This window comes from Saimiri boliviensis, chromosome 14 (genome assembly GCF_048565385.1).
Source record: "Saimiri boliviensis isolate mSaiBol1 chromosome 14, mSaiBol1.pri, whole genome shotgun sequence".
Lineage (NCBI taxonomy): Eukaryota > Metazoa > Chordata > Mammalia > Primates > Cebidae > Saimiri > Saimiri boliviensis.
In genome coordinates this window covers 71,340,654-71,365,045 of record NC_133462.1, presented here as the reverse complement: position 1 = coordinate 71,365,045, position 24,392 = coordinate 71,340,654, and the positions used below count along the sequence as shown (strand labels likewise).

At 42.0% G+C, this 24,392-nt stretch overlaps 1 protein-coding gene and 1 long non-coding RNA gene across 4 annotated transcripts in view; one reads left to right on the top strand and one right to left on the bottom strand.

Annotated features, from left to right (window-relative positions):
- Positions 1-20,173, top strand: part of SLC30A10 (solute carrier family 30 member 10) — a 46,344-nt gene extending 26,171 nt beyond the window's left edge. Inside the window, exons 1-4 of one of the 3 annotated variants that reach the window (XM_003930340.4) lie at positions 6,515-7,384; positions 8,327-8,404; positions 16,929-17,168; positions 19,415-20,173. In XM_003930340.4, the coding sequence (XP_003930389.1) occupies positions 6,745-7,384; positions 8,327-8,404; positions 16,929-17,168; positions 19,415-19,914 (1,458 nt within the window). In that variant the 5' untranslated portion in view covers positions 6,515-6,744 and the 3' untranslated portion in view covers positions 19,915-20,173. Of the gene's footprint in view, positions 1-6,514; positions 7,385-8,288; positions 8,405-16,928; positions 17,169-19,414 lie in introns of those variants that run through there. The other 2 variants (XM_074385209.1, XM_039463461.2) reach the window with 2 other exon arrangements.
- Positions 12,089-24,392, bottom strand: part of LOC141581079 (uncharacterized) — a 42,382-nt gene continuing 30,078 nt past the window's right edge. Inside the window, exon 4 of the long non-coding RNA XR_012513565.1 lies at positions 12,089-13,544. This is a non-coding gene — a long non-coding RNA (uncharacterized LOC141581079). The remainder of the gene's footprint in view (positions 13,545-24,392) is intronic.

Sequence of the window (24,392 nt, the reverse complement as noted above, 5' to 3'; positions counted from 1 at the left end):
ATGATGAGCTTTGAATGAGAAGTGTTTCTTAAACTCCCAGTTCTGTCTTTGATACTTTTCTCTGTTCCTCCTAGCAGCCATACCCCTTTTCATTTTTGTGTTGTCACTTACCCTCATTTCCTTGACAAACCCCAAGCACAGGGATTCTCTATGAGTGAGTCTCTGGGGTTGTCCTTGTGACCTGGAGATGGTAAGAAACACATAGAGCAATGCTATAGTGTCGATAATGACAAGCTGACCCTAGATACCACGGGTTGCCTCTTTGCTCTCAAATGAATCTAATAGCCCAAGGAAGTATTTCTCCTTTTTCAGCAGCCCATGCAAAGTGGGATTAACCATTTCTCAGCTTTTATCCTTCCATATCTTATGGAAAAATAATAGTGTTCACCTCAAGTCAAATATCTCTTAAATTTAATGCATTCTGAAATACTTTGAGAAAAAAAATGCATCATCGTGGTGTTACATAAAAATTGATGTCATCCTTTTACATCCAGACATTCAACGGTTGGTAACATCGGTTCCTGTTTCGCTTTGTATATGTGGAACTATTGTCTTTCAAACTATACTTCTCTTTTTTTTTTTTTTTTTTTTTTGAGATGGAGTCTTGCTTTTGTTGCCCCGGCTGGAGTGCAATGGTGTGATCTTGGCTCACGGCAACCTCTGCCTCCTGGGTTCAAGTGATTTTCCTGCCTCAGCCTCCTGAGTAGCTGGGATTACAGGCATCTACCACCACTCTTGGCTAATTTTTAATTTTTTTATATTTTTAGTAGAGAAAGGATTTCACCATGTTGGCCAGTTGGTCTCGAACCTGACCTCAGGTGATCCGTTCGCCTCAGACTTGCAAAGTGCTTGGATTAGAGCTGTGAGCCACCGGACCTGGCCTATACTTCTCTTCCAATTGCAGAAACTTAAACATGTTTTACCTTATGTCTCCATAAATTTCACTGCTCCTAAGATGGAGCTGTAAACAAATCCTTAAACATTTATCTTCTCTAAGAGTAATCCTTAGTGAATCCTTTGGTGAAGAAGAATATTCTCTCAACTTGGATTTAAAACTCCAGGTGATGGTTATTTCTTGTTAACATTCACTAAGCCTGCCAGGCGCGGTGGCTCAAGCCTGTAATCCCAGCACTTTGGGAGGCCGAGGCGGGTGGATCATGAGGTCGAGAGATCGAGACCATCCTGGTCAACATGGTGAAACCCCGTCTCTACTAAAAAAACACAAAACATTAGCTGGGCATGGTGGCACGTGCCTGTAATCCCAGCTACTCAGGAGGCTGAGGCAGGAGAATTGCCTGAACCCAGGAGGTGGAGGTTGCGGTGAGCCGAGATCGCGCCATTGCACTCCAGCCTGGGTAACAAGAACAAAACTCCGTCTCAAAAAAAAAAAAAACAAAAAAATAAAAAAACAAAACAACCATTCACTGAGCCTTTCTTATGAACCTGGCACTATCCTAAGCAATTTATATACCTTTTTCTACTTAAGTCTCATTACATCCCCATGAGGTAGATACTAATAGTATCCCTATTTCACAGGTGAGGAAAGAGAAGGTGTAGTAAAGAATGTGCCCCAGGTTACAAGAGCGGTAGCAAGTGAGTAGCAGAGCCCAGAATTAGTTCCAAATCGGACTCAGATTATTAACTGCTGTGCTACTCTGCCTTTTACATTTTCTCAAAGTGAGTGCAAAATTAAAATTATTTAGAGTCTGGTATCTTCTCAATAAGTAGGTGGTATCATGTGATATTATGCTCGTGCTCCTACCCCTCCTCGGCTGTTGTTATTATGAGACATACTCTTTTATTGCAAGAAGTGGCATTTTGAAGAAACCGTGGAGGTGGTCTTTGGGTGAAGATACTGCAAGCTGATGGGCACAGCTTTGTATTCATATTAGAGCTGCTTCCTTCTAGGTTGGCTGCAAATCACAGCACTGCTATTTCTTCTCCCTTATGAATATAGCCCTTTCGAATTAGTGTTGATGACTACCTCATTTTTTATCTTTTGCACCTCTCATGCCTCTATCATTAAAAAAAAAGAATGGCTGCTCAAGTCAAGAATATCTTAAATTTAATGTATTCTAAAAAACTTGGAGGGTCAATATGCATACTTTCAGAGTACGAAAATTACCTTTGTACAAGCAAAGTGTTATAGACATACATGTTATATAAGAAGAACTGACTTCATCCACAATAAGAATTTGTTGCTTTGGAAAGATGTCCCTTCTACTCCCTAAAGGCAATGTCATCTCTTGTCAAGTAGAACTAAAAAGAAAAACAGATGCTTTTTCAGTTTCTAAAAAAATAATTGTTAATTTCTGGTCAAATACCAGTATAAAAATAATTTGTAGTGTCATAATCTCTGAATTTATGAATTGCAGTGTGTCAAATTTTGCACCAATGCAAAGAGAACTTTAAAAAACCATTTCATTTGTATAGAACAAAAGAAGCATTAAAGGTTGGGCGCAGTGGCTCACACTTGTAATCCCAACACTTTGGGAGGCCGAGGTGGGTGGATTACTTGAGGTCAGGAGTTGGAAACCAGCCTGGCCAACGTGGTGAAACCTCATTTCTACTAAAAATACTAAAATTAGCTGGGCATGGTGGTGGGTACCTGTAATCCCAGCTACTCGGAAGGCTGAGGCTGGAGAATTGCTTGAACCTGGGAGGTGGAGGTTGCAGTGAGCCGAGATCATGCTCATGCTACTTCACTCCAGCCTGGGTGACCAAAAAAAAAAAGAAGGAAAGAAGCATTAAAATGATTGAGTTAGTATAATCTGAAAGCAAAGGGTGTAACCTCTAGAGTTTGATTTTCTAGTTCAGATCTCAAGTCTATTAATCATTTTCGGCTTCTATGATCTTGGGTAAGTTACATAAAATCTCTGGACTTCAGATTCTTTCCTATAAAATAGTACTTATTTTGTGGGGCTGATGAAATGAGATGATGCTTATAAAACCCTCAGCTGGGCAGAGTAAGAGATCAATAAACAAAAGCTATTGAAGCCTCACAATTTGCTGTTAAGTATAAAATGCTGGCCAGGTGTGGTGGCTCATGCTTGTAATCTCAGCACTTTGGGAGGCCAAGGCAGGCAGATCTCTTGAGACCAGGAGTTCAAGACCAGCCTGGCTAACGTGGTGAAACCTTGTCTCTACTAAAAGTGCAAAAATTAGCCAGGTGTGGTGGTGCACACCTGTAGTTCCAGCTACTCAGGAGGCTGAGGCAGGAGAATCACTTGAACCCCTGGGGCAGAGGTTGTGGTGAGCTGAGATTGGGTCACTGTGCTCCACTCTGGGTGATAGAGTGAGACTCTGTCTTTAAAAAAAATAAAAATAAAATGCAGCCTACATTTTTATCAATTAACTTAGATTATATATTCTCTCTCTCTCTCTCTCTCTCTCTCTCTCTCTGTGTGTGTGTGTGTATGTGTGTGTGTGTGTGTGTGTGTGTGTGTGTAGTTTTAGTACAAACATTTTTCTACAGTGCCTTTTGTTGACACAATCTGGCAACACTTACCCTTTCTTAAAGTCAGGAATGGGGCCCGCAGGCAGGCTGCCTCCACCACTTCCAGCTCCTCCTGCTTCCTCAGCCACTGGCTTTCTGGTTCCATCCGCTGCACTCCTGGGGCAGTGACACAATGCTTATCTGCCCTTGGTTAGGAAAATAATTGGGCAATCTGCTCCAGTGATACATTTCTGCTGATTTCAGGTTTTTCTTTCAGTGGTGAATGACAAAGAAATCCAATTAGCAAGGAATGCTTTAGTTTGTCAAGTTTAGTTCCACAAGACCTCCTCACTTATTTTGGCTGTTTTGCTTGTTGTCATGTTAAATGTTTCAGAGGTTTTATGGTTTGAAGACAGTCTAAGCCAGAAACTGGAACGGGTACAATACTCTGATAAATCTCTTTTGTGAATTAGAGTGTGTCATCTTTTGTTCAATAGTAATTCCATCACACATGTGCTGTAATACTAATACTATTGATAACAATAATAGAACATTTATTGAGTGCTTACTGTGTACCAGGCACTGTTTTAAGCATTTTACACATATTAACCCATTTAATCTTCCCTATACTATTATTATTCCCTTTTTACACTAGTGAAAAATAGTGTAGTCTATATCTTCTTACTTATTCTACATTATTAATTTTTATATTAATTTTTTTTTGAGATGGCGTTTGCTCTTGTTGCCCAGGTTAGAGTGCAATGGCGTGATCTTGGCTCATGGCAACCTCCACCTCCCAGGTTCAAGCAATTCTCCTGCCTCAGCCTCCCGAGTAGCTGGGATTAAAGGCATGTGCCACCATGCCCGGCTAATTTTGTATTTTTTAAAGTAGGGACAGGGTTTTTCTATGTTGGTCAGGCTGGACTCGAACTCCCAACCTCAGGTGATCTGTCTGCCTTGGCCTCCCAAAGTGCTGGGATTATAGGCATTAGCCACCACACCTGGCCTTTTATATTTTTTAGAGAATATTTCCAATGATCAGTTTTCTCTAATTCTCAGTATACAGATATTTTCCTGGAGGTGGGAATGTTTAATAACCCCTTTGAGTTTGGAGGCTTATCTGGTATAAGGCGAGACCCGTGGATTAAGCATGCTTTACGGACCTCGGAGATACTGAAAGACAAGGTTATCTTTTACAAGACTAAGGACAGTGAACAGGGCTAGAGGTTAGGATGTTCTGCTCATGGATTCCGTGGTAGGGGGAGGTGGGGTTGAGACAGGGCCTTGCTATGGCACCCAGGCTGGAGTGCAGTGGCACCATCATGGCTCACTGCAGCCTTGACTTCTTGGGCTAAAACAATCCTCCCACTTTAGCCTCCTGAATAACTGGGACCGTAGGCACACACGCCTGGCTAATTATTTTATTTTATTTTTTTGTATAGATATGGGGTTTCCCTATGTTGCCCAGGCTGATTTCAAACTCCTGGGTTCAAGTGATCTTCCAAAGTGTTGGGATTACAGGTGTAAGCCACCACGCCTGGCCTGTGTATGTTTTTTTTTGGTTTCTTTGTTTTGTTTTTTGATGAAACATTTTTATTCATTTCCAAGCCAAAACTACATGTGTATTTTTCAGGAATGGTTAAAGTTCAGGGATTGGGGATGGGGAGGGAGAATAGAGATGACCAGACTTCACCTTCAAATCCTCTGTGGGATGAGAGAATGAGGTAACAAAAGAAACCAACGAAGAAACCCAGGAGCCAGGCCTCCCAAACCTCCACTGCTGGAAGAGACCAGCAGCAGACACCCTTCGTCAAGGGGCCCTTCCTCGGCCTCTTCCAGAGTCCTGGAGGCAGTTCCCTTCTGGATAACTTTTATTTGGAATAGAGCCTGTTGTCAATAGAAGAGTCTTGGCCAGGCACGATGGCTCACACTTGTAATCCCAGCACTTTGGGAGGCTGAGGTGGGCATATCATTTGAGGTCAAGGAGTTCGAGACCAGCCTTGCCAACATGGCGACACCCTGTCTCTACTAAAAATACAAAAATTACCTGGGCGTGGTGGCGGATGCCTGTATTCCCAGCTACTCTGGAGGCTGAGGCAAGAGAATAGCTCGAACCTAGGAGGTGGAGGTTGCAGTGAGCTGAGATCGTGCCACTGCACTCCAGCCTGGGCAACAAGAGTCTCCGTCTCAAAAAAAAAAAAAAAAAAAAAAAAAAAAAAGAAAGAAAGAAAGAAGAAGAAAAGAAAAAGAAAAGAAAGAAAAAAGTCTTTATTCGGAATAAACCTTCATGTACTATCAGGTCATGCTGTCAGGGACACATGGGGCTGAGAAGAATATTCTCTTCAATGGAGAATGAGACAAGTACACAGAGGAGGCCAGCCCTGACTTCTTTAGTGGCCAAGGGACTTGTGTGTATCACAGAGTCAGTGCTGGGTGGGAGCGCATGCTTACAGAAGTGGGGTCTGTGCTCTCCTGAGGGCTGCCTGCGATTCACTCAGGGAAGGAGGCCTTGACAGCTAAGATCCTGAAGGGATGGTCCCGTGCCATGAGGAGGTAATAGGAATGATCTTGCACCCTTTATGATGGCTGTGAGGAACAAGAGAGGATTAAATAGCTTTATCCCGAGGTTAGGGGAATGATGCTGGAGGGCTGAATGAGGGATGAACTCACATCACGAAATAAAAAGCAGGAAACATCTTCAAGGGCAGAGTTGCCCCAAGCCTGTGCTTCGGGACCTTGCACCTGGTTAATATGGAATCTGCCCTGCAAGGTGTCTTTGGGCACGTACTCGGAGGTGTCCACGTCCACCTCAGCGAACACACCCCACAGCAGCCGAGGCCCTTATCAATGAGTCAGCAGGACACTGGCGACCCTGAGGGCCCGCAGACGAGGGGTGTCTCGGTGAATCCCACCTTTGCGCGGGGAGGGGGTCTGTGAAGACTGACATCCAGACACGCCCCCTCTCCTCCGCAGCGCCCCTCTCTGCACAGTCCTGTCCCAGAAGCAGAGACATCGGCTCGTGGCCACCTGCCAAGACAGGCCCAGGCCGCGAGGGAGGGGAAAGGAGCCGCGGGAGGCGGCGCACGGGCTGTTCAGATACTGCCGCCGCCACTCCTTTAGACTCTGGACGTGCGGGGACTGGCTGGGCTCGGCCTCGCGTTATAAAAAGCGGCGGGGCCGGGCGGGCGAGACAGCCCAGGAGGCGGGTACCGGGCCTCGTGGATCCGCGCCGCGCCCCCACCTGTGGCTGCGCGCGGGGCGGGCTGTGCTTCCCGGGGCGGCGCCCGGTGCCAGCGGCCAGTGGCGAGATGGGCCGCTACTCGGGCAAGACGTGCCGGCTGCTCTTCATGCTGGTGCTCACCGTCGCCTTCTTCGTGGCGGAGCTGGTCTCCGGCTACCTGGGCAACTCCATCGCGCTGCTCTCCGACTCCTTCAACATGCTCTCCGACCTGATCTCGCTGTGCGTGGGCCTGAGCGCCGGCTACATCGCCCGGCGCCCCACCGGGGGCTTCCACGCCACCTACGGCTACGCCCGCGCCGAGGTGGTGGGCGCGCTGAGCAACGCCGTCTTCCTCACCGCGCTCTGCTTCACCATCTTCGTGGAGGCCGTGCTGCGCCTGGCCCGGCCGGAGCGCATCGATGACCCCGAGCTGGTGCTCATCGTCGGCGCCCTGGGGCTGTTGGTCAACCTGGTGGGGCTGCTCATCTTCCAGGACTGCGCCTCCTGGTTCTCGTGCTGCAGGCGGGGCCGCGGTCGCTGCCTGCAGCAGCGTCAGCAGCTGGCGGAGGACTGCGCTCCCGGTGCTTTCGGGGGACCCCAGGGCCCGGAGGACCCGCGGCGCGCATCGGCCCCGACAGCCCCCGGCTCTGACTCGGCCGTAACCCTTCGGGGGACCTCGGTGGAAAGAAAGCAGGAGAAGGGGGCGACCGTGTTCTCAAACGTAGCAGGTGCCTTTCGGTTGCATCCTCTGGACCGCTTGGCCCTTCCTTCCTCCTCCCACCGGCTCCCTTTCCCTTTCTTCTCACCCCACGCCCTCTTTTTCTTCTGCATGCTTTTTTTTTTTTTTTTTTTTTAAATTAATATATTCTCTATCCTTTCTTTTTTCTCCTGGATCCTCGGGTAGCCCTAGTCTTTTTTCCCTTCCCCTATTCTCTCTATAAAAGTATTGATTTTCTTTGAAATCAGTCATTATCGGGCAACACTCTCCAACCCCTCCTCCCTCTCATTAGTTGGTATCTGAATTTTGTTTTTCTCCCTTTCTCTTTGCCGATCTGTTTGTCCTCTTGGGTGTTACGGGTTTGAGGGCTGCAGGTGGGCTCCCATTTGCCCTCTTTTTGTTTTAACTTGAAAGGATGTTGGCCGGGCGCGGTGGCTCAAGCCTGTAATCCCAGCACTTTGGGAGGCCGAGGCGGGTGGATCATGAGGTCGAGAGATCGAGACCATCCTGGTCAACATGGTGAAACCCCGTCTCTACTAAAAATACAAAACATTAGCTGGGCATGGTGGCGCGTGCCTGTAATCCCAGCTACTCAGGAGGCTGAGGCAGGAGAATTGCCTGAGCCCAGGAGGCGGAGGTTGCGGTGAGCCGAGATCGCGCCATTGCACTCCAGCCTGGGTAACAAGAGCGAAACTCCATCTCAAAAAAAAAAAAAAAAAAAAAAAAAAAAAAAAAAAGAAAAAGAAAAAGGATGTGAGAATGAAGTCCAAAGGTGTATCAACAAGGCTATTTCAAGGCCAAATGTACTGTTCTGAGCTGTGTGTGTGCAGAGGAAGGGTCTCCCTTAAGCTAGTAGGAATTTGAAATAACAAAACTTTATTTTGAGTCCATTGGTTTTTTTTGTTTGTTTGTAGAACTTATACACAACACAAGGTTTCTTCTTTGAATGCAGGTGATTCCTTCAACACCCAGAATGAGCCAGAAGAGATGATGAAAAAAGAGAAAAAGTCTGAAGCTCTGAATATCAGAGGTAGGATTGACTTTGAACCTATTTGAAATCGCTTTCTATGACACATTGGACTGTGCTGTAAATTTCTCTTTGACTTTTAATAAGGCAAAGGTGTGTTTGAAAGTAGGCCAGTTACATGCACAGACTATGACCTGACTCTCTTTTGTAATCACTGCATTGATCCTGGGGAGAAGCTGGTTGCTGATGATTTATCTTAACTCCACTTAGACCCATGCTGCTACTGCCTGCTCTAGAACTGCACATATCAATGTTATTTACTACTTTACTTGGTTTTACTAGTCCATAGATATTGCTAACAAATAATGAAGCCTATTTTAATTGAATGTGCTTTTGATAAAGGTAGGAAAAGAGTAGGTGAGCTGCTATCCAAGGTTGTGCTCTATCTGGCATTGCTGAATGACCCTGTTGCATCAATTATTTCTGCCAGAAATCTGCCTTTGTGAAGGGACTGTTGGCTCACTAAAACCTCCACTCCCAGGACCAAAGGGAGTGTTCTGGTGAGGCCCATGGCAGGCACCTAACTAGCATTCTTCTCACTATGCAGTCAAGGTCAGAAGCACTGGACTAAGGTCAGCCCAGGGGTTTTTGAGATGTGTTTCTCGCTGGACACCATTGTATCCAACATCTCTCCTTTCCAACTTCTTCGGCGCAGATTTTGCTTCAGAGTAATTCCAGAAGGGGTTAATCCCCAATCTTGATTTTGAGAATTCCAACAAGGATTAAGCAACCCTCTACTTTCCTGTGGTTTGGGGAAAGCCTGTACGTGGGGTTTAGATGGAAATAATATAATGAAAAATTAATAATTCAGGAGGTATCTTCACTTTGAGTGTCTCACATCTGTTTTAAAAAGTAATTTTCAGAATGAACCAATAGGGAAAATCCAGAAGATAACAACAGTAACATATGAGCTCCTAAAAATTTCTAAATTAACCAAATTTAAATGCAACAGGGAAATTTGCTCTCCAAAAGAGCTTAGTAGTAAGCTTTTAAAAGAAAAGTTTAGGCCGGGTGCGGTGGCTCAAGCCGGTAATCCCAGCACTTTGGGAGGCTGAGGCGGGTGGATCACGAGGTCAAGAGATCGAGACCATCCTGGTCAACATGGTGAAACCCCGTCTCTACTAAATACACACACACACACACACACACAAATCAGCTGGGAATGGTGGCACATGCCTGTAATCCCAGCTACTCAGGAGGCTGAGGCAGAAGAATTGCCTGAACCCAGGAGGCGGAGGTTGCGGTGACCTGAGATCGCACCATTGCACTCCAACCTGGGTAACAAGAGCGAAACTCCATCTCAAAAAAAAAAAAGAAAGAAAAGCTTAATAATGATGATATAATAAACAGTCATCATCATTTATCTTTCTTTTACATGGTTCAGTTTTTAAATATATACATTGGGGCCAGGCTTGGTGGCTCACACCTGTAATCCTAGCACTTTGGGAGGCTGTGGTGGGTGGGTCACCTGAGGTCAGGAGTTCAAGACCAGCCTGGCAAAACTCCATCTCTACTATAAAGACAAAAACTAGCCAGGTGTGACTAGGGGGTCCTGTAATCCCAGATACTCAGGAGGCTGAGGCAGGAGAATTGCTTGAACCCGCGAGGCAGAGGTTGCAGTGAGCTGAGATCATGCCACTGCACTGCAGCCTGGAAGACTGAGTGACACTCTGTTATATATATAATTGAGACAGAGTCTCACTCAGTCTCCCAGGTTGCAGTGCAGTGGAACTATATATATATATATATGCATATACACATAAGTTTTAAGGTGGAGTTCACCATCAGAGACTTTAACTTTTCAAAACATGTTCTGTTACCTATCCTCATTCTTTTCTTCTTCTTCTTTGAGATGGAGTCCTGCTCTGTCTCCCAGGGTGGAGTACAGTGGCGCAATCTCTGCTCACTGCAACCTCCGCCTTCCAGGTTCAAGTGATTCTCATGCCTCAGTCTCCCGAGTAGCTGGGATTAGAGGTGTGCACCACCACGCCTGGATAATTTTTGTATTTTTAGCAGAAACGAGATTTCACCATGTTGGCCGGACTGGTCTTGAACTCCTGACCTCAGGCAGTCTGCCTGCCTTGGCCTCCAATAATGCTGGGATTACAGGCCTGAGCCACTGCACCTAGCCAAGTATCCTCATCCTTACATTACAATGTTGAGAAAGAGAATAGGTAGGCGGAATGAAACAAAGAAGAATGAAGAGTAGGCCCTCATAGATATGGTGATCTTGTTTGAGAAACTTGTATGATCTTGACAAATTTTAGTCCAAAGCTATTGAAGTTTCTTGGTAGAAAAATGCCAGTAGTAGAATGCCTTGCTGTACCTGGCTGGGCCCTTGGTTTACAGGTACTGACACCGGTGCATCTCTAGCTTCTGATAGATATAAATGGTGCAGTGGCTGAAAGATTGGGATTTGGCTTCAAACTGCCTGAGTGTGAATCATGGCTCTGTTACTTAAGAACCATGTGACTTTGGGCAAGTTATTGAACCTCGCTAAGCCTCCAATCCCCTCATCTTTAAAATGAGGATAATAACAGTACTTACCTTATGGAATTGTTTTGAAATAAGTGAAATCTGAAGCGTTTAGGCTTATAGCAGGAAACCTAGCTGATGTTTTGATTGAGTACAGACTTTGTCACTGGTACCATTCATGAATGAGTCAACGTGGTAGTCACACAATCTTACTGAGTGCATACAGTTGTTGTTCAGGTAGTGAGTGGAATTGCGGGGCTCAAACCCACAGTGCTTCCGTGTTAGTGGAGATTATTCCTGCTGCTTTGGACGAGGACCTGTCCTGTGGCTAATCGGAGCCTTTCCATATTTCCGGCTAAGTGTGAGGCTGGCCCCCACTTTGGTGCTGTGTCCTTATCCTGGAGCCATAATTCACAGAAGGATCATAGAATGCTAGACCTGGAAAGACCTTAGGGAAAATGGACTTCAACCTTTTACTTCACAGATGAGGAAGCAGGGTGCAGAGTTTGATGACTTCCCCAAGTCACCCCAGCTCATAGAAGAGACAAGGGTAGAATCTTGGACTCTTACATCACATTTCTGACCCTTTCCATGATCACACATTGCCTCTAGACTCCAGGCAGAGATGGCTTGCTTCTCTAGTACACGGTCACTGAATGGTTGTATTTCTAACATTTAAGCAACTGCTTTAGAAAGTAGGACTATGTCCCGCTCTCCAGATCTGCAGAGGAAATATCCTATGGGGGTCTCCGCAAACAAAAAAGCAATTTCTTCATTTTCTTTACTGTTTCTCTTATTCCAATGGGAATAGGAAAATGAGTTTTTTTTGTTGTTGTTTTTGAGTGATGAAGTCTCTTGATCTGTAGCCCAGGCTGGAGTGCAGTGGCATGATCTTGGCTCACGGCAACCTTCACCTCCCAGGTTTAGCGATTCTCCTGCTTCAGCCTGCAGAGTAGCTGGGATTACAGGCATATTCCACTGCACCTGGCTAATTTTTTGTATTTTTGGTAAAGAAGAGGTTTCACCATGTTGGCCAGGCTGATGTTGCACTCCCAACCTCAGGTAATCCCCCACCTCAGCCTCCCAAAGTATTAGGATCACAGGTGTGAGCCACCGCACCTGCCAAAAAAATGAATTCTAAGCAACACACTCTGTCTTCTACTGTAAAGTATGATAAAAAACACAATCCTCTTAAAATTCTTATCAATGTGCTTTGTAGTGGTCAATTTTATTTAATAGGATCAAACATGATACATTAAAGATGTAACAATATGTCAGAAAGACAATTAGCTTTTTAAAGTTTGGTATAAACATAAATAGACAAATAGCCATCTTGATGTCCCTTGAAAAGAAATCCCCTTTGATGAGATGTTTCTTTGCAATTCTTACTTTCTCATCTCATCTTTTCATTACCACTTGCCCGGTACAAATGCACTATTTCCAGTCATTCAACAAATTCAACAGCACCGATGGCTTTCCTAAGTTCTGGGACACACCAAATTTCAACTTGTGTCAAATTGCCAGCTTATGTTATATGCCAGTTTTTTGGGGGTTTCGTTTTAATCTAAAGGCAGCAAGTTAGGGCCAAGTACAGAGGTTTCCTGCCTTTGCAAAGCTACCTTGAGAGCATTATGACTAATCAGGTGATTGAGTTGTCTACTAGGTGGTGATCTTTGTGTGTCTCAGATAATGCTGCCAGATTTATCTTTCTGAATCATAGATGTGATCACATCGCAGTCTGATCAAAGCCTTTACTGCATCCAGGTTATGGCCTAAACACTGCTGACATTCAAGAGCTTGCTGTTTTGGTGCCAATATTCCTTTCTAGACGTTTCTGCCCTTCCCTTCACTCCTTCATGGCCTCACCTCCACCACCAGCTCTTTACTCTCCGCATACACACCAGCATTTAATGTACAACTGTAGAGAGGTGAGAAGCTCTTACACCCTGTGGTCAGGCAGATCTGGTTTGAGTTCAGCCTCTCTCTTTTCCTAGCGAGGTGACCTGGGGCAAGGAACTTAATCTCCTTGAGATTCAGTCCCCTCATCTATACAATGGAGATAATAAGACCAACATCACCGTGTTGTGCTGATCACATGGGCAGTTAGAACAGCACAGAGGACCCACTCAACAAATGGTGCCTGTCATCATCGTCACCACCTCTTGGTCATTCTCAGACAGTTTTCAGACATTTTTAAACATATTCTTCAGAACTAGCCTCTGAGGGAAGTGAGGCAGATACTATTACTACCCCATTTCACAGATGAGAATCTTGCTCCTCAGAGAGGTTGACTTTCATAAGGTCCATGGCTCATAGCCACAGTGTCAGGGTCTGTGAGTCTAAATTAAGTGCATCAGCCCCCAACATTGCCCCATGAACACGTCTCCATCTGCAGTTTCCTGTGAGGCTCCTGCGAGGTGTTCCTGTCTGAAATGCCTTCTCCTAGGGTTGCCTGTTGAAGTCTGCCTCCTCTCCAGAGTCCTGCCCAAATTACCTACCTCTCAACAAGACTTTCCTGAGATTTCTCATCACAGGAGACTCTTTTCCACCACGAGGAGGTTATCAATGTATTTATTTCAGCATCTTCTACTTTGAGAGGCTGAGGCGAGAGGAATACTTGAGGCTGGGAGTTTGAGACCAGCCTGGGCAAAAGAGCAAACCCCTGTCCCTGTAAAAAAAAAAAAGTTAAAAAATAAAAAAAAAATTTTTTTTTAAGTAAAAATATTAGCTGGTGCAGTGGCACACACCTGTAGTCCTAACTGCTTGGGAGGCTGAGGTGGGAGGATCATTTGAGCCCTGGAGTTTAAAGTTAAAGTGAGCTATGATTATGCCACTGTACTCCAGCCTGGGTAACAGAGGGAAACCCCATCTCTCTCCTCTCTCTCTCTCTTTCTGTCTCTCTCTCGGTCTCTGTCTCTCTCTCACACACACATGCACACAGAATTTTGCCAGTGCGCTGTAGTTAATGATCATAACTGTGCCTTCGTCATCTTTGCATGGGCGGTGAGAAGACACACTGCATTATGAAATCTCAGGAACTGAGCGGGATGCTGGTTTTAACAGTTTTTCAGACTGAAGGCCATGACAATTTGGGCCCTAGAATTAGTTTAGTAGAAAATTAATTATAATAGAATGAAATAGAATAGATAATAGTAAGAAATCATATATAAGGGTGAGTTTTGCTTTACCACAAATTATTTGTTTCAACTTGTATCTCTGTGCTAGGATGCAAAACATAATTCTTACTGTGGATTATGGGAAAAACGAGTTTGAAAGTTACTATTTTGTGTAATTCTTGGTGACTAATAGTGGGATTTCTCAGAAGGAAAAGCTGAATTTGGAGTTTAGAACTTACACGAGGCAGGATGCACAGTAGATCTCTGGACTGGCTACCTGGATTGATAACCCATTTAACACTGTTTAGTTGTGTGATTTTGGACAAGTTACTTAGGTATTCTGTGCCTCAGTTTCCTCATTTGTAAAATGAAGAGAGTACCAACCAGAAATACTCAGAAGGGTTTGATTCCAATTTTCAAGAGTTTATTCAAGTGAAAAGCTGGGAATGGCCATTCCAGGGTTACTCACTCCAGAGAAATGGGGATAGGGTTCCAAAGTTAAAAGCTAAATTCTTGTTTATATAAGGAGAAGAACAAGAACTTTAACAGGGTTATAACATTTTCTATACAAGACTGGTTTAGAAGTTAGAAAAATTAATTAGTTAGAATTTGTTTTCCATGTGGCTTGTTTTTTTTTTATAGCTGTTTTTCATTTCCTTTCCAACTTAAAAGAGTGTATTTAACATTCCCTATTAAAGGACTGCGATAGCCATGATGTCATGTATGAGAAGGTAAGAGGGAGAATCAAAATCAACAATAAGTGAAAAGGGGGTCTTCCCTGGGGCCCTTCGCCATTTATAGCATTTTACAGAGCAATGCAGGTAAGGAAAAAGACTTAATTCAGACATGCAAAAGCTTTCAGCTGCCTGTCACGTAGCTCAGGCCCTGTAATTCACATTCCTTGAAGGCTCAAAATACTTTTGAGTTCCAACAGCTTAGATTTTGCATTACTTATTTTCACAAGGTAACCTTGCAGTCCTAATGAGGACTTAATGTGTAAATATATGTAACATGCTTAAAACAATGCCTGGAGCACATGTGTTTGTTAGCATAATAATGACAATGGTTGTTATTATTAAAGACAAGAGTTACTGTATGTCATGAGAGTTATGATGATCAACCAGAAGCTCCTGTTTTATTGAATGCCTACATTGCTTTTATGGCATTACGGCATTGCTATTACGGAGGAAATGGATCTGACATGTATGAGATAATCAGAGAATAACAGACTGTGTCAGGCAGTAAAAATGACATCACTTGTGCACAGGAAATATTAGGCTTTCATATTTTTTAAAATTCTTTTCTCTTCTTTTTTTTCCCCTTATCTCAAAAGATTTGAAGGCTTTCGTATTTTTATGGTAGCATTTTGTATTGCCCTGAAGAAATTTAAAGCTTGGATCTTTAAGTCCTTATAGAGGAACAAAGTACATAGAACATCTCTTGGGAACGTTTTGTTTCCCTCCTGTGGTTCAGTACAGGGATTGGGGAGTTAAAAGCTCCTTTGGGTGTCAGATGTTGGGAGAAAGAGGCACAGCATTAGAAAATGGGAATGTTAATGTATATATTGAATCAGGATCTTATAAGTAAACACAGCCAAAAGGAAATATGGGAATTATTTTTATTCCTGTATTTTTTGGGAAAAATTTGAGTCAATTGCCTTAAATTACATTTAGTGTTCACAAAATGCCATTTTCTCTATGACGTTATTTAGAATTGTGGAGGTGTTGCCAAGAGGAGGAATTAGCCCAATTAAAGCACCTTCCAAATGAGACTGTCTTAGCTGTGAGTTGTCAGTCTTAGCCACGAGTAAGTTGTTAGTAATTTGGATTATTATTCATTCTGCTGCATAAGTCTGTGGAATACACAGAGAGACAAAGCAGACCCCTCTTAATATACGTGCTTTGGAAACTTGTATGTTCATTCCAATCACCTGGGCATCTTTTTAAAATGTGGGTTCAGATTCTACAGATCTGAGGTGGGGCCTGAGAATTGGCATTTCTAACAAGCTCCTAGATGATGCTGATGCTGCTGGTTTGCAAGCTATACTTTGAATTGCAATGTTCTGATGTTGCTTTCTGTAAAAACAAACAAACCCCACAAAAACCAAAACCAAAAACTCTGTGTTTATATTTTATAATTTTTCTGACCAAATTTTCACCTAATTTACTTACTGAATCCCAGTTTAATCCTTGCCTAACAATTGGGTACTCAAATCTTTGCTGAGGAATGCATATGTTCTATATTATAATCAGTATCTTTAGAAACAATTCCCTAATTAAAGGCACCCACAATTTTTAGTATTATCTGTAGAATTTTAATTTTATTTTATTATAAATGGCTCTTTCTGCAATGAAAATGTTCCCGGAGTCCCTGTTCTTGGGCACCTCTTAAACAAAATGCTGTTTAAATGACCACAGGCTGAATAAAAAGTAGGTAAATGCTTACAGGGAAAAAGGAAGGCGGATCAAGGTAGAAAAGAGACTTTTTTTTAAAAACACTCTTTAATATAACTTGTTCCCTATCCCCTTAAAAATGTTAAAAACAATGTAAAGCACAGATACTTATCTTAAAGAAAAAGAAATCATTTGCACAGCCTCTGTTTTCTAGCTTGGTGCCCTTTGGTGGGTGGTGGGTGGTAGTGATGTGGCCCTGTGAGATGGCACGGTCACTCTTCCTGCAGGCGACTATGAGCTCAGAATCTCCCTAAGCTGTTGTTCTTCCAAGGTACTCCGAGTCCTGAGATGGTGGCCTGGGGTTTTGTTTCCTAAGAAGTAGTTGCCATTATTTTGATTCATCCTACTGTTCTAATCAAAACCAAAACCAAAAAACTCCAAATGGTAACAGGTATTCATATACTTGGAGATCCAAGTCAGTGAGTGTCACATGGCTTCCAGATTTGCCTCTGTGCTGCAGTAGTCTTTCTTTCTTCCTGGCAGGTGTACTTTTGCATGTGATGGGAGATGCCCTGGGGTCCGTGGTTGTGGTCATCACGGCCATCATATTCTATGTGCTTCCCCTGAGGAGTGAGGACCCGTGTAACTGGCAGTGTTACATTGACCCCAGCCTGACTGTCCTCATGGTCATCATCATTTTGTCATCTGCCTTCCCACTCATCAAGGAGACCGGTGCCATTCTGCTGCAGATGGTCCCCAAAGGAGTCAACATGGAAGAGCTGAGTAAGTAGACTGAATTGTGATCCAGAACCACGCTCAGTTCAATGTTATCAGGCCAAAGGACGAAGATTATTTAAGAGCAGTGTTTGCTTTATGTATTCTGAAACACTTTAAATCACCAGGCAGTAGAGACATCCATCATATGTTTTATAGCCTATTAAGATGACTCAGCTCCAAGCACCAAAGGTCCTTTGCAACTGTGATTCTCTGACTCAACTGTAAGTTTTTAAGAATGCAGTGACTGGATAATACCTATTCCTGGGCTATTTACTTTCATGTCAAAGATTTATTTTAATTCAAATAAGGCCATTTCTGCCAAGTACTCTATTTTATTCTTTTTATTCTAAAAGCACAATCATTCATATTCTAGACCCTGCTTGCTAGTTAATGTGGACATGCAAGTCCCTGTGTCTCTCACAACACTGCCCAGTGATTCAGGCAGAGCAGGCATGGGAGAGGGAAGGAGACAGAGGAACAGACATACAGCATTGCCTTTGCCTTCCCAGGAGCTAGTTCATTTCCCAATTGAGGGAACAAGATAAACATATACAAAGAAATTTGTGACATATACTGGCTATGTTTTAAATAAAGTAATATATTTAAAAACAGATATTTTAAAAAATAGAGGGCTAGTTGCTTGTAGTCTCACCACTTTGGGATGCTGAAGCAGAAGGACTGAATGAGGCCAGGAGTTTAAGAGCAGCGTGGGCAACATAGTGAGACCTCATTTTTACAAAAATAATATTAGTTTTATAAATAAATAGAAAAGTAAAGGTTATAGTGTGTGGCTGTGGTCCCAGCTACTCAGTAGGCTGAGGTGAGAGGATCACTGGAGCCCAGGAGTGTGAGGCTATAGTGAGCCATAAGCATGCCACTGTACTCCAGCCTGGGAGACAGGACAGTCTCTACAAAAACAGAAAACCCCACAACATAGTAATAACAATAGCACTATTTTGATAGCATTTATTGCATGCTAGAAAGGTAAGTGTTCTAAGTGCTTTATGTATAATAATGCATTTTCATCCTTAAAATAATACAAAAGGCACTATTATCATTTCTATTACACAGATAAGGAAACTGAGGCACAGAGAGGATAGGTAATTGTTTAAGATCATGCAGTTAGTAAATGTCTAAACCAGGATTCAGACTAGCTGACTGCAGAGGCTTTGCTCAAATCCGTATTGAATACTATCTCTCTAAATACATATTCATTTTAGAAGTATAGAAAATACAGAGGAGCCTAAATAAGAAAATAGAAATCTCTCTTAATTTGACAGTGGAAATTACCACTGTTAATATTTTTCTATATGCAGTGTAAAAAGAAAGATCCTGCCATATACACAGTTTAGCAATTTCCTTCTTCACTTAAAAATACCTTATGTACGTTTTCTCATATCCTTAAATATGCAACTTTTAAACGACTGTATCCTATTCCGTTACATAATTGTTTTAACTATTTCCTTGTTGGGTCCATCTTTTTCATGAATACAAAGAGCATTGTCCAAACCATTCTTGTACATAAATATTAGGTTATTTCTTTTAGGTTAAACTCTTAGTAGTAGAATTGCTAGTAAAGGTTTTTTTGTTTGTTTGTTTGTTTGTTTTGATCCATGTTGCTAAATCATCCCTTTTAAGAAAAGGCAGACCAGGCACGGTGGCTCACACCTGTAATCCCAGCACTTTGAGAGGCCGAGGTGGGCAGATCACAAGGTCAGGAGTTCGAGACCAGCCTGACCAACATAGTGAAAACCGATCTTTCCTAAAATACGAAAATTAGCCAGGTGCAGTGACATATGCCTGTAATTCCAGCTACTCAGGAGGCCGAGGCAGGAGAATTGCTCGAGCCTGGGAGGTGGAGGTTGTGGTGAGCTGAGATCACGCCACCGCACTCCAGCCTGGGGGACAGAGCAAGACTTCATTTCAAAAAAAAAAAAAAAAAAGCATTGCACTTTATGTGACTATGGGAAGTTCATTCAAGTGTCCATTCCCTTGTATACTCAGCAACCCTGGGGACTTTTTTCTTGTCTTTAGACTTTTTTCTTAAATGACTTTGTATGGGCTAACGATGTGTGGAGAGAGGTTAAGTGCAAATGTACGCACAGAGGTACAGCTATTTTGTTCTTCCTGCTGTTCTTAATAAGTATGCAACCATTCTGGTGAGAATACTTAAAGGAACCATATCCCTCCTGTAGTTCCATGTCTCAAATGCAGCACTCACCTTGGCTTTTGTTTGCTCTTCTCTGTTATAGTGAGTAAACTCTCTGCTGTGCCTGGAATTAGCAGTGTACATGAAGTACACATCTGGGAACTTGTAAGTGGAAAGATTATTGCCACCCTGCATATCAAGTATCCTAAGGACAGGGGATATCAAGATGCTAGCACTAAAATTCGAGAAATCTTCCACAGTGCGGGAATCCACAATGTCACCATCCAGTTTGAAAATGTGGACTTGAAGGAACCCCTGGAGCAGAAGGACGCACTGTGGCTGTGCAACTCACCCTGCATCTCCAAGGGCTGTGCTAAGCAGCTGTGTTGTCCCCCCGGGGCACTGCCTCTGGCCCATGTCAATGGCTGTGCTGAGCACAATGGTGGGCCCTCTCTAGACACATATGGAAGTGATGGCCTCTGTAGAAGAGATACAATGGAAGTGGCTATTGAAGTGTCTTTGGACAGCTGTCTGAGTGACCACGGACAAACTCTTAACAAAACTCAGGAGGACCAATGTCATGTCAACAGCACGCACTTTTAATCTGGTACCCATATAATCAGACTGTATAGACAAGGCACTTTGGAACCACCAGCGTGGCTCATAAGAAGAGCTTTCCGGGTTGTAGGCTCAGACCAGACTTGCAGTGTGCATGCTCTGTGTTCACTAGGGGTTGGCTGTTTGGGATTTTAGTTAAACATGTCTGTGAATTTTATGTAACTGGTAACTCCTTTCTATTCCCCTGGGTGTCTCATGCTGCTCTTGACTGTTTCAGCTTGAACATGCGTTTTTCTAAAGCAAACTGCACTGGTGTATATATCAGGGATATTCAAGTCTGGGCCTGGGACTCAATAACTGCAGATACAGTGTTCAAAGAAGTTCTTGTTTCTAAACTGATTAGAACTTCTAGCTGATGCTCAGGTGAGATCATAGCTTAAATACATTGAAAAAACTAAAGTACCACAATAGCTGTATTTTCCCATTCCCCTTAATGATCATAAAAGAGGCAAGTTAGGTATTTCTGGCACTAAAGAAATATCTTTTTCTTTGATTCATTTTCAAATAAATATACAATGAATAACTCTTAAGGTAGAAAATATTCTCAGAACATTCTGTAGGAGGTAAACGTTAATAGGGTTTTTTTTTGTTTTGTTTTGTTTTTTTGTTCTGTCCATCTCTACATTTTGTGAGGTGAGAGAAAACTAATGTTTACTTTCTGCTGTGAACTGAACTGCAGCTATAGGATGTTTCAAATGTTTAAATATATAATACATCTTTTTCACATGGAAGTGAGGGTCCATTTCAGCTTCCTCAAGTATGACACAGATACTCATATGCTGTCTTTCAGAGTCAGTACAGTTGGGGCTGTTTTCATTTAGTGCTTTGATAATGATTTACTTATTTTTCCAAATTTCCTTTGACTTTTCTTTCATATGATCTCATTGTTCTATGCGGCATTTACCAGAAAAGAGTATTCCTGGGATAGCAGAATGCATAACATTGAGTATTAATTCTGGTCAAATAAATAAGCTAGACTGCCTTCTCTTTAATCAGACATATTTTAAAGTATTTATTATAGTTGTCAACTAGTGACTCAATGGAAAAGTTGATGTCCAAAGCAGAAATGAGAATTAGCTTACTTGCTGCCTTTAATGTGCTTTTGAGGAACTTAAAATTTTCTTTTATGTCTCTGATCCAAATTACCAAGTTCAAATAAAATTTTTATAATCGGATTCAGACCCATAACCAAACTATATTCGTAGTAGAGAAGCATCTGTGATGTATTTAACACATTGTTCAGACATCATTATTTAAATCAGAAGTCTCACAAGTATGAGAAAATGGGAGGTGCCTCACTAGACAACTACTATCGTCTTTGGTAGATTGCAAGATTGTCTGAAAATCACCATCTCTTAGCATGTAAAGTCCTGTTTAGAATCTGCACAGGATTTATCAGAGGTGCTGGGTTGATGATGAAGACAGCATCCATGATTTCTTAGAACAAACATCATATTTAAACAATTTATCTTAGTCCTAAATTTGAAGGCTGAAATAAATAAACAGCTATGATCAGTAGGATAGAATTTTTTTTGTAGAAACAGGGTCTCGCTATGTTGCCCAGGTTGGCCTTGAATGCCTAGCCTCAAGTGATTCTCCTTCCTCGGTCTCCCAAAGCCCTGGGAGAACAGGCATGAGCCACACTGCACCTGGCCCGAAAATTATTTATTCCTTGAAAATGTATTATCTAAGTTTAAACTGGCAGTGAATTAGGTAAATAGAAAAATGCCTAAAAATGTTTTTATTTCTAGGAGCTTATTGGGCTGGGTTATATGCACTTTATAAGCTCAAAGGGGTTAATAAGTAAGACATTTATCTTTTTAGTATTAAAAGTGTGGCACGTACTCACGCAAAACAGTGAAACCTCCGAGAAACTCAGCATGGAGATAAGTGGGCCAGATTCTTTTACATAAACATTGGTTGAAATGCCTTAGACCAAGCCAAAAAAGAAATTTTTCTCTGACTTCCAAATCTGAAGGTCTTATTTGATTTCACATCATTTTGCCTTTATTAAAAGGAAAAAAATTAATTTCACAGTTTTTGTGCAACTGGCTGAAGGAATGCATATTAATTTGCATTTAAACACTGTTCTTTAATCTCTAAAATATTTTTCTGGATAAGAAAAGGCACTTAATTCCACTATAATTAAACATAACTTGAGAAAACTATCTTGATCGACACTTACCAGATTATGGCCTAGAGTCAATGTGAAATAATACCTTTTTAAGGCACTTTGGCTGAGTGCATTTAATAACGTCCAATCAAGCTAAGCGCAATTATTTTGTATTGGGTTGGCTGGCTTGCATTTGTCACCTCTGGCACTGTGATACCTGCCGTATGCTATTTTCACTTGGGTTTCACTCTCTCTTTAATTGTCCTGCCTTGTAATTCTCCCAAGAAAATACAAGAGTCCTCTTTCTCCTTTTGAATTAGCCGTGCTTTGGAGGCAGTAGTAGCTGATAAACAGTAGATTTAAAACAGCACTATTTTCCTTTAATATTAGAAAAACACTGCCACTCAGTTTGGTGCTCCTGTATGCTTAGGTTATTTACAAGCCCCCCTCCTCCCACTGACCCCGCACCATTTTTAGAAGAACTGACAAAATGTTTAAAGTCATATGTTTAAACATAATGCTTAAATAGTTTGTGTGTTAGGTCAGAGACCAGTTGTCCTGTGTGCTAACCTGGGCTCCTACACGGCCCTACTGCACTTTGGTTTCTATAGAAACAGTCCTTTCCACATTATTTTAGCATTGGCTATAGGAAATACTATATCTGCTTCATTTTCTGACTCCCAACATTGCTTTTGAAAATATAGGTTAATTTTTTTCATGATATTGGGCCATTATGAATACCCACAGAGATACCAGGCTCCATTGTTGACAAAAAAAAATTACTCTCTAATTTCTTGATAAAATAGATAAACATTATTTGAGGAAGAATTAAGAATATTCTCTTCTCCATATTTAGTTCTTTTTTTTTTTTTTTTTTTTTTTTTTTTGCCGTTGGTTGAGCAAATTCCAGTAGTGGTAAACAAAAAACTCTAAAGTTCAGTGGGAATAGATGTTTTGAATGTCGAGGAAATCACTCAGGTAGGTTTGGGATTACAGTGAGACAGCTGCCCTGTGAAGTCCTAAGAACATTTGTGAGGGTTACTCCAGGGGTTCTCGGTCTTGGCATTATTTACATTTTGAATTGGATGTGTTCTCGCTCCTGATGTGAGATGTGTATTGTAGGATATTTAGCAGCACCCCTGATCTCTATTCATAAATGCTGGTCCTGTCCCCTCAAGTTGTGACTACCAACAACGTCTCCAGACACTGCCACATATAACCTGGGAAAAAAATTTTGCCCCAAGTTCTGAGCCACTGGGTAAAACTAAGGGTAATTTAGAGACAATGTTGATGAAAGCCTCTTCAAAGTCCCATAGTCCTTTTAATAATGAATTCTGCAGAATTTGCTCTTTAAAAACATATTTTTAAAGGCAAGAGCAGCCTATTCATAAAAATTGCAGTTGTTTCTACATAGGAACTTTGGATATTTAAAGATAAGATATAATTTGAAATGAAAAGCCCTTACAAATCCCTTCATACATATCAGTCATTATAATATTAAATGAAATGAAGAAAAAAGCATTTGGTCTCACTCTTCCATGCTGATATCTTTAACTCCTGAATATCTTCAATGTGATGAGTCCACTACTAAATGAGACTGGGTAGTTATCAGCACAATTGATTCCTGGGGTTAAGATGTTTAATTCTCCTTCATGTTTAGAATGATCAACTTTAAACTTCATGATGTTTCTTGTTATTAGTTCCTGGTAAGCAGCTCATCTTAGTGCTAATGACAAGTTCAGTTGTTAAAAATGTCTTTGTCATTTATGGCGAATTTTATCCTTTGCCAAATCTTATCTATTTTCTTCAAGAGAGCAAAATACATTTCCTGATTTTAAAGTATCCTGCTTTTAAATATATTTTCACATTCTTGTAGTAAAAGAGTGAAAAAAAAAAACACCCAAAAAAACTGGTATAGAAAAAAATGAGGGAACATGACCTGATTTGAATTTTAAATTTGGATGAATGATCACTGACTGCATGCACCTGATAAAGCGTTGAGTATTTAAGCTTCTTAGTTTATTTATACTTGAGTAGTCACAGGTGGGAATGGGGTGTTGCACCAAAAACTTAGTTTCTCAATTGGAATTGCATCGAACGATAATCCTCAATGTCATCTGCATGTTATTACCCATCTGGAGTTTAGATAATACAGATGAGTCATTTTCTGGTGCTTCTGTTTTCACACGTTTTATTTCATACCTTTTTGTTTACATAGAACTTTCTTGAATGTTTGCTAGATGATCAACTGTCACCTCTTAGTACAAAGCCACGCCAGAGACACTGAACCTGCTCTGCACTCGAATGAGAACAATCCGGAAAGGATGATTTTCAAGGGAGGGTGACCTCT